Source organism: Bactrocera latifrons, unplaced genomic scaffold (genome assembly GCF_001853355.1).
Source record: "Bactrocera latifrons isolate USDA-ARS-PBARC rearing strain unplaced genomic scaffold, ASM185335v1 scaffold_658, whole genome shotgun sequence".
In the NCBI taxonomy this organism is placed as follows: domain Eukaryota; kingdom Metazoa; phylum Arthropoda; class Insecta; order Diptera; family Tephritidae; genus Bactrocera; species Bactrocera latifrons.
Genome location: NW_017537332.1, coordinates 1 through 14,413, shown reverse-complemented (window position 1 = coordinate 14,413; position 14,413 = coordinate 1). Strand labels below are relative to the sequence as shown.

At 37.1% G+C, this 14,413-nt stretch overlaps 2 protein-coding genes across 2 annotated transcripts in view; both read left to right on the top strand.

Annotated features, from left to right (window-relative positions):
• Nucleotides 1-2,338, top strand: part of LOC108975490 — a 32,958-nt gene extending 30,620 nt beyond the window's left edge. Inside the window, exon 3 of the mRNA XM_018943994.1 lies at nucleotides 2,145-2,338. Coding sequence (XP_018799539.1) covers nucleotides 2,145-2,338 — 194 coding nt within the window. The remainder of the gene's footprint in view (nucleotides 1-2,144) is intronic.
• On the top strand, nucleotides 975-2,149 carry LOC108975496. Its single transcript, XM_018944003.1, has 4 exons — nucleotides 975-1,049; nucleotides 1,120-1,437; nucleotides 1,500-1,593; nucleotides 1,662-2,149. Exons 2-4 carry the CDS (start codon nucleotides 1,121-1,123, stop codon nucleotides 1,893-1,895), a joined length of 645 nt encoding a protein of 214 aa, XP_018799548.1. The 5' UTR covers nucleotides 975-1,049; nucleotide 1,120; the 3' UTR covers nucleotides 1,896-2,149.
• Nucleotides 2,339-14,413: the final 12,075 nt, after the last annotated feature.

Genomic DNA, 14,413 nt, shown 5'->3' with positions numbered 1-14,413 from the left:
AAACATTAAGTTAATTATAAGTTATCTGAACCACCCATTGTATAATAGAAGTGAATTGTATGTATATGAAGTACCCGGTGACCTGTCAAAAAAAAGAGCCGGTAACCATTTTGTAAAACATCCGACATTATTCACTTGGCTTTTTAGCAAGCGAGAAGAACAAAACGTGTAATTATTAAAATGCAGAAGTAGAGCACAAGAGGGTCTCACGCCCTATATCTAATGATATGGTATTGTTTTGTCCAAAATTCATCGAATGTAATTGCCAAATCGACGGCTAAAACCCAGATACTACTCGTAAGAAAACACAGACTCGGCTCCTTTTAAATATTGCATTGTTCTGTGCAAGGCTTCAGAACTATTTGTCAGCTATTATGGATTCATCTCAAATTATGATTCAACTTTTCGTGTTCAGTTAAAACTATCACTATAATTCATATATACATAAGTGGTTGTAAACAAAAAACACTGTAYGCTGCAAGTAGCTGTGTGATGTTATTTTGTTTTTGAAGTAAAAAAATGTTCATATGATTCTTATTTGAATATTGAAGGCTTGGTTATTTTTTGATATATATATTTTTTTATTTATGAATTGTTGTGACTTTTAACAAAGAACGACAGACAGTAGTCTACGTCCGTCCCGAGGTTCCAAGCTACCTCATCATTTTAGCCAAATCGGATTAGTCGTTCTTGAGTTATAAATATAGACATAAATTGCGAAATCGAGGGTGATTTTTCAATAAAGGCCGCCGTTAGGACCTTCTCCAGGACTAAAGCAATACCCACGCAAATTTTCACGTCTTTCTGTGCTGTGGTGCGAACAAAAAAAAAGGCGTTTCATTTTTATATATAAAGGTTGGTATCCAGCTCTCAAGTAATTGCTCAAAAAAAAAAAAAATACATTATTTCTCAAGTAATTTTGACAGCTGGTTGCGCATTGTGAATGATCCACATTAGAAGAGCAAGAGAGAATAAACAAAGAAAATAATCTTAGGAGTGTAAGCACATAAATATTTGTATTGCGATCTAAGGAATATGAATGAAGATTAGTAAGTTTTATATCTTATTTCAAAATGAACTATACTCGTATTTCATAATAATGATTTCAACTAATTGTAGGATGAGTTTAATGAACACTTTGAATTGTGGTGCCATGATGGCTGCCATGGAGATGGATGCTGAATTGCAAAACAAAAAACGTAAGAACGCAAGATATTGGGTGAGTCCATACCTTAAAGAACGGATAGAGAAGGGAAGGTTCATGTCCGACTTCGAAGCCTCGAGCAATTCACCATGTTTATTTGTTGAAAACTTTCGCATGCCAGCAGAAGTTTTCGATGAACTTTATGAGATGTTGGAGCCACGTTTACTTCCGAAACGCAACAGTAGGCCGAAAGATTTTATTCCAATTAAAGCCAAATTGGCAGTGGTACTGGAGTATGTTTTATACATTTTTGCCAAAGTGTCTTTTATAACCGTGTTATGTTATATTCTTACAGATACGTAGCTTCGGGGGATTTGCAACGCCACAGTGGAAAACATATTAATATAAAAGCACCTCCAAAAAGTGGAATTATATTTTATAACTACAAAGTAAGATCACATTATATGCCTAGTTTGTACTAAAAAGTAATACGAATTTTAAACTTTTGAATTTATAGGGGTTCCATTCAATTGTGTTGCTGGCTACCTGTGATGCGAATTATAAATTTACCTATTTGGATATAGGTGCTGATGGAAGCGAAGGCGACTCTCATATTATACGAAATTCTAAATTTGGTACCAGAATTCTGAACGACACCTGTCTGTTTCCTCTTGACAGAGTAATTAATAAAAAAAAAAATTGTCGCATTTCATTGTGGGAGACGACGCCTTTCCTTTATGTAAACGCTTAATTAAACCGTTTAGCGCCACACAACTCTCGATAGAGCAAAGAATTTTTAACTACAGGATAAGTAGAGCTAGGCGGTGCATTGAGAATGCTATAGGCATTTTAACTGCAAGATGGCTTTGCCTTAGAAAACTTTTATTTTGCAAGCCTGAACGAGCGCAAGTTTTTGTTTCGGCATGTTGCCTATTGCATAATTTCCTTACAAATAAGTGTCGCCGAAGGTATAATTCAAATGCGTTTTCTGGTTTTGTAGATAGCACTGGAAACTGGATAGCAGGAGAATGGGAAGTGTTGCAACAACAGCAACGCAATCGAAATGAATCCATCGTAACCACTTACCGTGGAAGAAATTCAGATTACGGCAAATATATTCGGAAAATATTAACAGACTATGTTAATTCTCCTAATGGATCTGTTTCTTGGCAAAACAATGCATCTTTTGTTTAAATTTATGTTATTATTCTTATACAAATGAAATACATCAAAACTATAGTCTTTTAGTTTTCATTTCATTACAAACTTTATTATTAATATAAATAGTTATTTTCATTTCAGTACAATATTTTTTGTATTATTAATAAATGTTTACAAAAAATGTTAATTATTGTTGGTTCGGTTTTTATTTTTATGCTCTTCAACCTTCGTCGTCGCCAACAGATCTAGGCAGTTGATTTAACAACCAATCAAAACTGGAAAGAGCTTGTGCGTAAGGGGAGCTGCGTGTGGTATTTGAGCGACTTTTCAACATTTGCTCTTGCTTATTGAGTATGTTATCAAACCGACTCCACGCTTGATTTTTGCGCGGAGAGGTTAATCGCCGCCCTCGTTTGGTGGGTGTTGGGTTCTAAAATATAAAACAACACAATAGAAAAAATTAATTGTTTGGCGAGCGTTCAAATTATGGAGACTTACTTCCGTTTGTGGGATACATTCATCAAAAATGACATTTCCTCCGTAAACTCCCAATCAACGTCTTCTGAAAATGATGGAGTTTCCAAAACTTCCCCACCATCGCTGCCACTTTTGTTCTTATGAGCTACCCTAGCGATGGTAGCGATAGCTTTCGCGCATACTAATCCACGCCAATTTGCACTCATCCACTAAAACATAAATTTTATTATGAATAACAAAACACTGAATACAAAACATAAATTAATTCACCACTTTTATCAAGGGCACTGCTTATGTGGAGCCAGGCTTGATTCACTTCACTAGTACGCCCATGTCACTTTCCTTCACGAAACAATTGTTGATTTGATGTTTCTTCGCAAAACCAGGCTTGCCATGTTTGCATTTTATTGAAAATATGTATTAGAAATTAGTATTATATTTCTTTAGAGCTGCGTACTAGCACAAGTTAATTTATCACAGGAAAGTTACTTGACCGTTTCTTAAGCGTTTTTTTATATAAAGTTTTTACATTACTTGAGAGCTGGATAACAACCTTAAGACTAGCTGACTCCGCATTCTTTGTCCTGCGAGAAACTACGTGTTTTCAAATCAAAAGAAAGATGAATTTGCGTTGTGTTTAAAATAATTTTTTTTCAATTTTTCTAAAGTTATTTCAATGTAACGCAGCTCGATAAACAACATATTTTGGTTGATGTTCCGGTGCGCAAAGTACAGAGAAGATGATTTTCCAACTCGTGAACACGCTACGTATAGCTGACCGTGTGAAAAACATAGCAGTTCCAGATTTATGCCACACACATCTAGCGAATATCTTTGTGTCCTGTTGGTTGTCATCGTAAATGCAATTTCCACTGTAAATTGAATAGGTTCGAATTGAAATGGCAATTCGGTGGAGCTCAACGGAATTCGTAGAATCAAGCATTCTGCCCCTTGTATTTGATAGCTGCGGAACAATCAATAGGGTTTCATTTCGGCGCATGAAGATTGCGAAACATAATAATGAAAGCTTTTAGAAATTCCAAGGCTTCGTATTTACGATAATTTGGCTAATGTTGGCATAAAAATTTGTGATGTGTTCATATTTCGTTGAAGTGAATTGACAAAAGGCAGGTGGAATTGATATCAAACCCCTGGAAGTATCGAAAGGAATTTGTTTATTTCAAATTCTTATCAAATATGTAAAATGTCTTCGGCAATGTAATTTCTTTTTAGACAATAGTTGCGAGTATAGTACGATCACTTCTCGAGACAGTGGATATTCATCATTTCCAGTTAGCAATTTCGAAAGAAAAGCACATTTTTAGTGTTTCGTTCATTTACCATATTGTCAGTCATTCAAACCGAAGTGGGACTATGGTGTCCGCAAGGAGCCTTGTTGGTTTTCCCCACTTCGTATAATTGTGGATCTACCTTTGGATTAGGAATTTCCGCTGAAATGTTTTCATCAATTTGATCAGGTTTAACCACCATCCAAAGAAGAATGTGTGCGTGCGGTAAACCTCTCATGTGTCACTCAACAGAGTACATCCAGTACTCAACAGCACCATACTTCAAGATAAAGCCTACCAAACATCGTAACAGTTGTTTGGAAAGTGTGACATCGCAAGTGAATGTAAGAAACAAATCCGCCCGCCATAAATTTTTTGTCCCCCTATGATGAATGTGCCACACGTTTTAAGAGCGGTAGGGGGACAAAATATTCAATATCTTCGGAATGGTATGAAAGTACAAATTTTTTTGGCAGATTATTAAAGGTGAATAGTTTCCACGTTGTGTCACATACTTTACAGTTTTTTCAATTGTTTAACAAAAAATTATGTAAAGTATTATTATTTAAGCAAGTGGATCGTGAAAAAATATTTAGTATTTTATGAGAAAATAAGTTTACAATTTTATATTACACTAAATTTCAACCTTCAATAACTTTAACAAAAAATAGAATTTTTACGAAATATTTATATCACGAGGTATGCATCTTATCTCCTCCCTAATGAACTGTTAATTTTCAAAAACGGTCATTTCGCGAAATTTTCATGGACCACCTGACGTGGTTTGACCCATGTGAAAAATGTATGTTGATGGCAAAAAGAACGCCGACCGAAAATGTCAATCTGTGATTGACCACTTTGTATGAAGCACACATAAAATTTTCACTGAATAATTTTCAATTATTTACCTTTCGAATAGCCGAAATAAAGAAAGCACACGACCGAAATTGAACGATTAAAAAAATTTACTAATAAATTAATTGGATAACTAAACAAAAGAAAATTGTTTGGAAAAGTCACGTTTTGGAAATTTACGCTCGCAAGTCGGTTAAAAATGAACTTTTTCTAAATTTTTTTACAACCCCTCCGCAATGGATTCCCTTCAAGTGGTTCAGGCCATTTTTCATTGATATAAATTATATAATATTATCATAGAGTTTTTTTTTGGAGGATGGAGTCATGTGCAGAAGTTCACGCAAGTGAGGAAAGTTCTCTGATCGCCATTCATTTGGGAGTAGCCAGAAACGATTCTTTTACATATGACTCAAGCAGCTCACGACTTCCAGTCTTTGACCAAGTATCCCCTGGGTAGCCTAAGAAGATTTGAAGGCGAAATATCCCCTACATAAGGTTGTGCGCTGGGTTTGGGACCCGCCACGTAAAAAAACACCCCAATGAAAAAGCAACAACAGCCTCGGATGAGAGACCCCCCTCTTGATGACGACCATGGCAAAAGAATTAAGGACTATGATTTGAGAGCATGCACCTGGAATGTCCGGTCCCTTAATTGGGAAGGTGCCGCTGCCCAGCTGGTTGATGTCCTCGTGAAAATAAAGACTGACATCACCGCCGTCCAAGAAATGCGACGGACGGGACAAGGACAGAGACGAGTAGGTCCTTATGGCATTTACTACATTGGACATATAAGGGAGCACAACTTTGGTGTGGGATTTGTCGAGGGAGAGAGACTCCGTCGAAGAGTACTACCCTTCACACCGGTGAATGAACGTCTAGCCACAATCCGGATCAAAGCGAGGTTCTTCAACATATCGCTAATTTGCGCCCAAGCCCCGACGGAAGAGAAGGACGATGTGACCAAAGATGCCTTTTATGAGTGCTTGGAACGCCCTTCTGAGAGCTGCCCCCGCCACGATGTCAAGATCGTGCTTGGCGACTTTAACGCCAGGGTGGGCAAAGAAGATATCTTTGGCACTACGGTTGGTAAATTCAGCCTCCACGAGGCAACATCCCTAAATGGGTTGAGGCTGACTGACTTAGCCGGGGCCCGAAATATGGTTATCTGTAGTACTAGATTCCAGCATAAGAAGATTCATCAAGCTACCTGGCTGTCTCTGGATAGAAAAACCACCAACCAAATCGATCACGTTGTGATAGACGGAAGACACACATCCAGTGTTTAAGATGTGCGTGCGCTCCGAGGTCCTAACATCGACTCGGACCACTACCTTGTTGCAGCCAAGATTCGCACCCGCCTCTGTGCAGCAAAAAACGCACGCCATCAAACACAAGGAAGGTTCGACGTCGAGAAGCTGCAATCACAACAGGCAGCCGAATGATTTTCTGCTCGGCTTGCACTTCTGCTCTCTGAGAGCACTCGTCAMCAACTCGGKATAAGGGAWCTGYGGGACGGCATWTCAAACTCYTTACGTACAGCTGCAACCGAAACCATTGGTTTTCGGAAAGTGCAAAAGAACAGCTGGTACGACGAGGAGTGCCGTGTCGCAGCGGAGAGAAAACAGGCTGCCTACCTCGCAACGTTACGATCGACCAGAACACTTGCGAGATGGGATGGATACCGAGAGTTGAAGAGGGAAGCGAGACGCATTTGTAGACATAAAAAGAAAGAGGCCGAAATACGTGAGTACGAAGAGCTTGATGAGCTTACCGACAGGGGTAATGCTCGAAAATTCTACGAAAAAATGCAGCAGCTTACAGACGGTTTCAAGACCGGAGCATACTCTTGTAGAACTCCCAAAGGTGATCTAGTCACCGATGCCCAACGCCAGGAGAAGGCGAACCCGATTCCCCAACCGATGACGATGGAGGAAACGTTCCATTGCCCGACCAGGAAACAATTACCCGCCTGAAGAACAACAAAGCGGCGGGGCCGATGAATTGCCGGCCGAGCTATTCAAACACGGCGGCGAAGAACTGATAAGGAGCATGCATCAGCTTCTTTGTAAAATATGGTCGGACGAAAACATACCCAACGATTGGAATTTAAGTGTGCTATGCCCAATCCTCAAAAAAGGAGATCCCACAATCTGCGTCAAGTACCGTTAAGCCTCCTAAGCATTACATATAAGGCTCTATAGAGCGTATTGTGTGAAAGATTAAAGCACACCGTCAACAAACTGATTGGACCTTATCAGTGTGGCTTCAGACCTCGCAAATCAGCAATCGACCAGATATTCTCTATGCGCCCAGTTTTGGAAAAAGCCCGTGAAAGGAGAATCGACACTCACCACCTCTTCGTCGATTTCAAAGCTGCTTTCGACAGCACGAAAAAAGCTGCCGTTATTGTGCGATGTCTGAATTTGGCATATCCGCAAAACTAGTACGGCTGTGTAAACTGACGTTGAGCATCATCAAAAGCTCCGTCAGTATCGGAAAGGACCTCTCCGAGCTGTGCGATACTAAACGAGGTTTCAGACAAGGCGACTACTTATCGTGCGACTTCTTCAATCTGCTGCTGGAGAAAAAAATTCGAACGTTAGCTTTGCTTTCTCCAGACTGGACACGGAAGCAAGCAAATGGGTCTGACAGTGTACAAGGGGAAAACGAAATATCTCCTGTCATCACTGATGACAGTCATAACTTTGAAGTTGTAGATAATCTCGTCTATCTTGGAACCAGCGTAAGCAATAGCAGCAATGTATGTAGCAAGATTTATGGTTTTTTGCGCGTTGGCCACGGTGAATATCGCACGCCATATAACGATGAGCTGTATGAGTTATATGACGACATTGACATTCAGCGAATTAAAAGACAGCGGCTACGCTGGCTAGGTCATGTTGTCCGAATGGACGAAAACACTCCAGCTCTGAAAGTATTCGAGGCTGTACCCGCCGGGGGAAGCAGAGGAAGAGGAAGACCTCCACTCCGTTGGAAGGACCAAGTGGAGAAGGACCTGGCTACACTTAGAATATCCAATTGGCGCCACGTAGCGAAAAGAAGAAGAAGAAGGGCGATCATTCACATATTTGTTAAGAATTAATTGGGTTTTTGTATTTTAGATGATCCAAACAGGAGAAATCGTGTCCGCCAGTAAAAAAAAAAAAAACATCTCATTCACCCAGTCATTTCTCCGACAGCTGTTATCAAAAAATTCCGAAAGAAATTGCTTATGCACTCCACGATATGCCTCATGATATGTGAAAAAAGTTCTATTGTAGAACAAAAATTTCTATTAAGGAAAAATGTCAAAAAACAAGCTAGATGACCCTACATACCCCTTATGGGTGGTATAGAAAAAGGAAGGTTTATGTTATATAGAAAAAAAAAAATACCAACAAAGAAAGCACTTTCATTAAAAATCCTTCATATTTGGTGTTTAAGATATGGCAACTCTCGTTTTCCTCGTAATTATAAACACTTTAATCTTTTCAGCCATGGATTTTATAAGTAATTTTCTATTTATATATTTTTCTGAAAAATAAATAAATAAAAGTGAAATGGGAACTTATTTCAATGGTTAGAGTGTATATTTAAATATACGGAGATAATGTATAAAAAGTTTAGTAAAACATAGACAAATACCAAGCGATATTAGTGCAAATTTTCCTCCTCTGGAAAAGTCCCCCTATTCGCACATACCCCATTTATACGCAAATTAAAATTGTTTACCCTTTCGCAAAAGTAATCGGAATATTGCCCATAATGCCAATCACCGTATGCGATTGACCTTTCGTATGTTTGCCGATCCGTTCATGCATGTAACGATTCGATTCTTGGTCTTACAGCTTTTGGTGTCTATTCGTATATGTCAATTTCTATAACTTCACCTTAACGGTTTTAAGTTTACAAGCATTCTGAGCATTCTACTCGTTTATACCTGTGAAAGGCATTTATACAGTAACAATAACACAATACAAGAATTCTAGTATTGTGTTTACTACGTTTGATGACACATATTGAAATCTAGTAAACCCAAACACATACCAACATATTTGATTCGTTGCAATTGATTTTTTGAAGATATCTCGTGAAGAAGCTTTCCATATGTATGTCCTTTATATGTTATGGTGGTCCGATAGCCGTTGGGAAAAATGAGAAAAGGAAGGATGTGAAATTTCAGATCGACATCTCAAAAGCTTTAAATCGAAATTTCCGGAATGGAAGCGAGCGAACCATTGTTGTGCTACACGAACAACAAAGTCTCCGTAAACTTCACATATTTCATTGGTGTCTTGCATGGCATTCTCTTTTTTATACAACTCATTTTTGAACAGCTTTAGCTTTTCTTAAATTCCGCGAATCGAATTTTGGATTTCCCAATACAACAACAAAGTGGTCGTAGCTAACAAAATATATGGAAAACAAATCAAACAAAATAATTGTTGCTCAATCAAGTTCATTTCCAAAAATAACACCTTTAGCCGGCACTAAGCCAGAGCAAAAGCCGTGCCGCCGCAATGTAGGCCGTTTCTCGATCAAACTGAGGTTTGCTATTATCAACAAACACAAAAAACTCGCGTCAAGAGTTGTGAGCATATTTTAAGACTACTTATAAACAATAAAGCCAACAGTTAATCGTTTTATTAATTGGCAAATTCAAATGAAACATAAATATTTTTATTCAAATACTTATAAAGTTGGCAACCAAAACAAAAAATCGACCAAATCAACGCGTAAAGTGACATCACCCACTCCCAGTAGGGGACAGTGGACAGAGAATGCAGAAGCTGACGTTCCTATAAGTTAATTTAAAGTTTATATAAAAATTATAACCCCCTGATACATCAAAAATATTAAAAAATTGTTTATAGCAAAAAATATTGTCGATCAAATAAAATTTTTTGTAATGGAACAACTTCAAGAAGTCATTATTAGTTTTATTTCAAATAACTTTATTCACTTAACTGAGCCAGACTTAATAGAAATCAGTAGATTACCTGGCAGCGTGAAGAACATACCAATATTCGAAGGAGATTCGATCCAATTCATATCCTGGACCCACAATGTCGAATCTGTTTTACAGGACTACGAAACAGTCATAGCAAAGCCACTGTATAAAGCCATCTTACGACATATTAGGCAAAAAATTAAAGACCCTACTGATACGGCCTTAATCTCATATAATATATTTTATGATAATTGGAGAACAACCAAAACCTGTTTATCACTTCACTATACAGAAAAACGTGACCTTAAGACGTTAGAACACGAACGGAGATCCTAATCCCAGACACATTTCAGCGCAGAATAATTATACACAAGAATCAATCACCTATTATCACTGATAATAAACAAAATAGAGGGTCAGGATTATCCAAGAGAAAGAAATGACGTTCTACTAGAAACCTATAGGAACCGAGCCCATGCTATCAGCAGACTAAACGACGAATTCTCCAGAATGCTTCCTGCCTTGAAAGTAAAAACATTAGCCTAAGGAATTATACAATCTACCCAAAGAATGGAGATAGCTCAAATCAAATGCAAAAAAAAAMAAAAAAACAAAAAAAAAAAAAAAACAAATGAAACCAAAACCAATATTTGTACCAAGGGAATTAAGCCCTACCGAAAAAATTTTAATTTATAATAAAAACATTCAAAATCAGGCACCCCCCGACCAAAAAATCCTAAACCACCAATCCCAATGGAGGTGGACCCTTCAATACATTCAGGAAGAATAAAAATATGAATCGATCGAATAATATGCCTATGGTAAGGCCATCCAATTTTTCTTGAAATATCCCTAGGAAAATCCAAAAATTATTTAATTTCCAAACAGAGGACAAGGAATTAAATAGGAAAGACGCCTGTATAGCCTACACTATTTAGAACAAACTTAAAAAACGGAGATATCGTCAAGTTCCTGGAGCTAATAAAAACTTTGTCTCCGATTTTTTTTTTAAATCAAAGAAACATGAGTGTCACTTTACGGTTCACTTAGCCGCAGGTCAAGCCATAAACTATGTGGACTATTTTTCGGAAGTATAGGTATTACAAATAATTCTGATGTCTTTGTCAAGTACAACCTAATTTAAAAGCTTTTAATGGAATCATTGGAGAAGACACCCTCAAAGAATTGGGAGCAGCCATAAATAGCAAAAATGGCTCAACAACCCTTTAGGATGTGGCAGTGCGACTAAAACAAAATATCTCTAAACAAGTAAATAATATTGAAGAAACCTCCTATGAACACGAAGTTAAGGAAATGATAAATAAATATTCGGAATTTTTGAGACCAGTCCTCGACAGTAAGACACTCGACATAACTGTATTAGCAGAAATTAGAACAACAAGTGAAGAACCGATCTATACAAAATCATATCTTTACCCAACCAAACTACATAACAGAACTTCTAAACAACTCCCCATTGTGTAATGTTCCAAAAAAACCAGACCCAACAAAAGGAAAAAAGTACAGACGTAGTCGTAAAACGACTAAAGTCGAAGACTAAACGAAGTCGCTAAACGACTTATCTAATACCTGATATAAACAACACTTTCGTTAGCTTTGGCTAATGTAAGACTTTTTGTACACTCGACCTTACAACTGGACTCCATCAAATCAGGATAAAGGAAAGGAACATAGAAAAGTCAGCCTTTCTACAGCCAATGGAAAATATTAATTTATTAGGCTACCATTCGGTCTTAAAAATGCCTCTTCCATTTTTCAGAGAATAATCAGTGATGTTCTCAAAACGCTTAATGGAAAATCCAGCTATGTTTATTTCGATGACATTATAATATCAGGGAAAACTAAACCATTACAAAATATTGAAGATATGTTCACCCTTTTGCATTAAGCAAATTCAAAATTCTGTCTGGAAAATTCAAAATATTTTAGCACAGAAGTCATACCGTTACGGGAGAAGGTATCTTGCCAGATCCTGAAAAAACATCCGCTACTACAAAATGCCTACACCTGCTAACATTAAGGAATACTCATTTATAAACCAGGAAAAACATACGTAGTCGCCGATGCGTTATCACGGCTGCCAATAAAAGTTAATACGCTGTCATCCACAGATTTTCAAATATATAGCACAGAAAAGGATAACTCAAAGTTCATTCCTCACTGTGGAGCTCCATTAAACGTATTCAAAAATAAAATTATATTAGGTCTTCAACTTTGCTTCCGCCGTTTTTGTTTGTAAATTTAAGGCTTTATTGCGGTCCAAAAGTTTTTTCCCTTATTCCTTCAAAAAGCAATGCTTAATTAACACACGAAATGCTTTTTGATCCATTTTTTTCTAAAAACACAAGACAAAATTCCGCAATACCGAATAATGGTAATAATATAGATTTTTAATATCCTATATACATACATAATCATTAATAATATTAAAAAATAAAAATTAAATATGCACACATAAATATTTAGTACTAAAACTATTTTTGATTTAACTTCCTTATTACATATATTTGAAATTTGTTACCACTTTATATTTTTATTTTGTAAACTTTATTTGCAAATAAAGCTACATAAGTAAAATTTCGATAACAGCTTTTCTACTTTTCTAATCAAGAAAATACATGATGCACATATAATTCTTTGTATGAGGTATTTCTTATTTATAAATGTGTATTAACTGTTTTTGCACACGTACATATTATTCGAAATATAATTTTTATATTTATCAATTAGCACAAAAAGGTAAAAAGCTTCCTACGTCCGTCTCCAAATCAAATTCCGTCAAATCGATCCTGCCTTTCTTAAGTCATACGTAGGTGTTTCTGAATATGTCTAAATTATACGAGATGTTCGAAAACCTATAATTAGAACTTGAAATGTTTAACAGGTGATCGTATTGGACTGTAGTTATTTATTAGTTTCAAGAGCTGAGTGTCAAATTTATTTGGAATTCATAGAACCGCCAAACAAGAGATGAGCACAATCAACACAGAGTTATTTTCAGAGAAGAGGCTTGTACATACATGTCTTCCCATATTTATAGGAGAACAATGGAATTTAAAATACCGTTACTTAATTATAGAGAGATGGCAAATAGAAAGCTTAGATAAAACAGTTTTGCTAGATCAGACTTAACATTATTCTCGGTTCACAACGTGACATTGCGGATCACACCATCGGCCCCGGAATGTACTGTTGTCACTTGACCCAGTGGGTTTGGGGGAAGGTTCTTTTTTTTACTGGGCCGATATCATTCGCCCTTATATTCCTCGAAGCCATTTGTTTCGTCTCTGGAGAGAGGAGTATCTAACCACCTTATTTCGTCACTCTCAAAATTTTGTTGTATTTACAGTCGGTTGCTAGGAATATGTTTGATATGTGTTTCGCCCAGCCTCTGCAGTTGACTATACCACATGACTTGCGCACCTACGCAGCGGGTCAAATGGTGATTTGCGAATTTCACTGCAGCCTCCTTGGTGCGACGCAAACTATACAAATCCCGCCAGGTACCACGCGGCTGACGAAAGTAGTAAAAGCATCTTAAAAGGCTTGTGGCGATAGGTCATCAACCACATAAATGTGTATAGCATCGGTTACCGTTGAGACGAAAATTCCGAGATATGTTTTGATAAACATTCGAGAGCATTTAGTTCCGATTCGTATTGTGGAAAGTCCACAATAATCGACATAAAATGAGATGATGGCCTGGTGGCTCTAATTCTCTGCCCGGGTAAAAGTAATTCGCTGCTTAGGACTTCCCCTTTGTGAGCTCGACATACAACACACTGGAACTCAGAATCCAGAAGCAGCTGTTGTAGTAAAAGCTTGACCATCGGCATTGATTTTGATAAAATACTAGGGAATCGTTAATCATATCTTATTTCGGCCATGTGAATGCGCCGTCCATCACGTAGCACTCGGTTCTTCTCTGTAAAAGTATTTAAAGACATTATTTGACTGAAAGATGCCAAGCCCGAACTAGATTTCAATTGTCGGATTTTATTTGCAAAATGTTCTTCTTTCTTTCATCGGAATAAGGATATTGTATAATGCGTCGTCCAGCTCTTGAGCAACGATCGCCTGTCGGCAAAGTTGTTATGTTGACGCTTTTTTAACCAACATAGGATAATGGCCAACGTTCCCAACATTCGAGGCATACTACTGAACCGTTCAGTTAACAGATTCAGATTCAGATTCATATTTATTTTAAGCATATAAATATACAGAAAATAGCAAAATTAGCAGCACTAGCTCGAGGCCATCAGCTGGTCCTTACAATTTAATATGATAGTAATAACTGGATGTTATGTCTAAATAACAGATATACATAAATATTATCATTAATATATAAATTGTACGGTTTATCTTAGATTATTTTTTTTTTTTTTTTATTTTTATTTTATAAAAGCTTACATAATAATACAATTATTATACAAACTAAGAAAATACGCAGCACTAGCATCATGGGCTATCGGCCGACTGGTTATATTATATGCGTCGAAGAAGGTCGCTGTCTTT

Bases quoted from the DNA above. Each gene is read 5' to 3' on its own strand.
- LOC108975496 (XM_018944003.1), top strand. From the start codon at position 1,121: ATGAGTTTAATGAACACTTTGAATTGTGGTGCCATGATGGCTGCCATG. The intron at 1,438-1,499 runs GTATGTTTTATA...ATATTCTTACAG, and splicing joins AAATTGGCAGTGGTACTGGA to ATACGTAGCTTCGGGGGATT. The intron at 1,594-1,661 runs GTAAGATCACAT...TTGAATTTATAG, and splicing joins TTATATTTTATAACTACAAA to GGGTTCCATTCAATTGTGTT.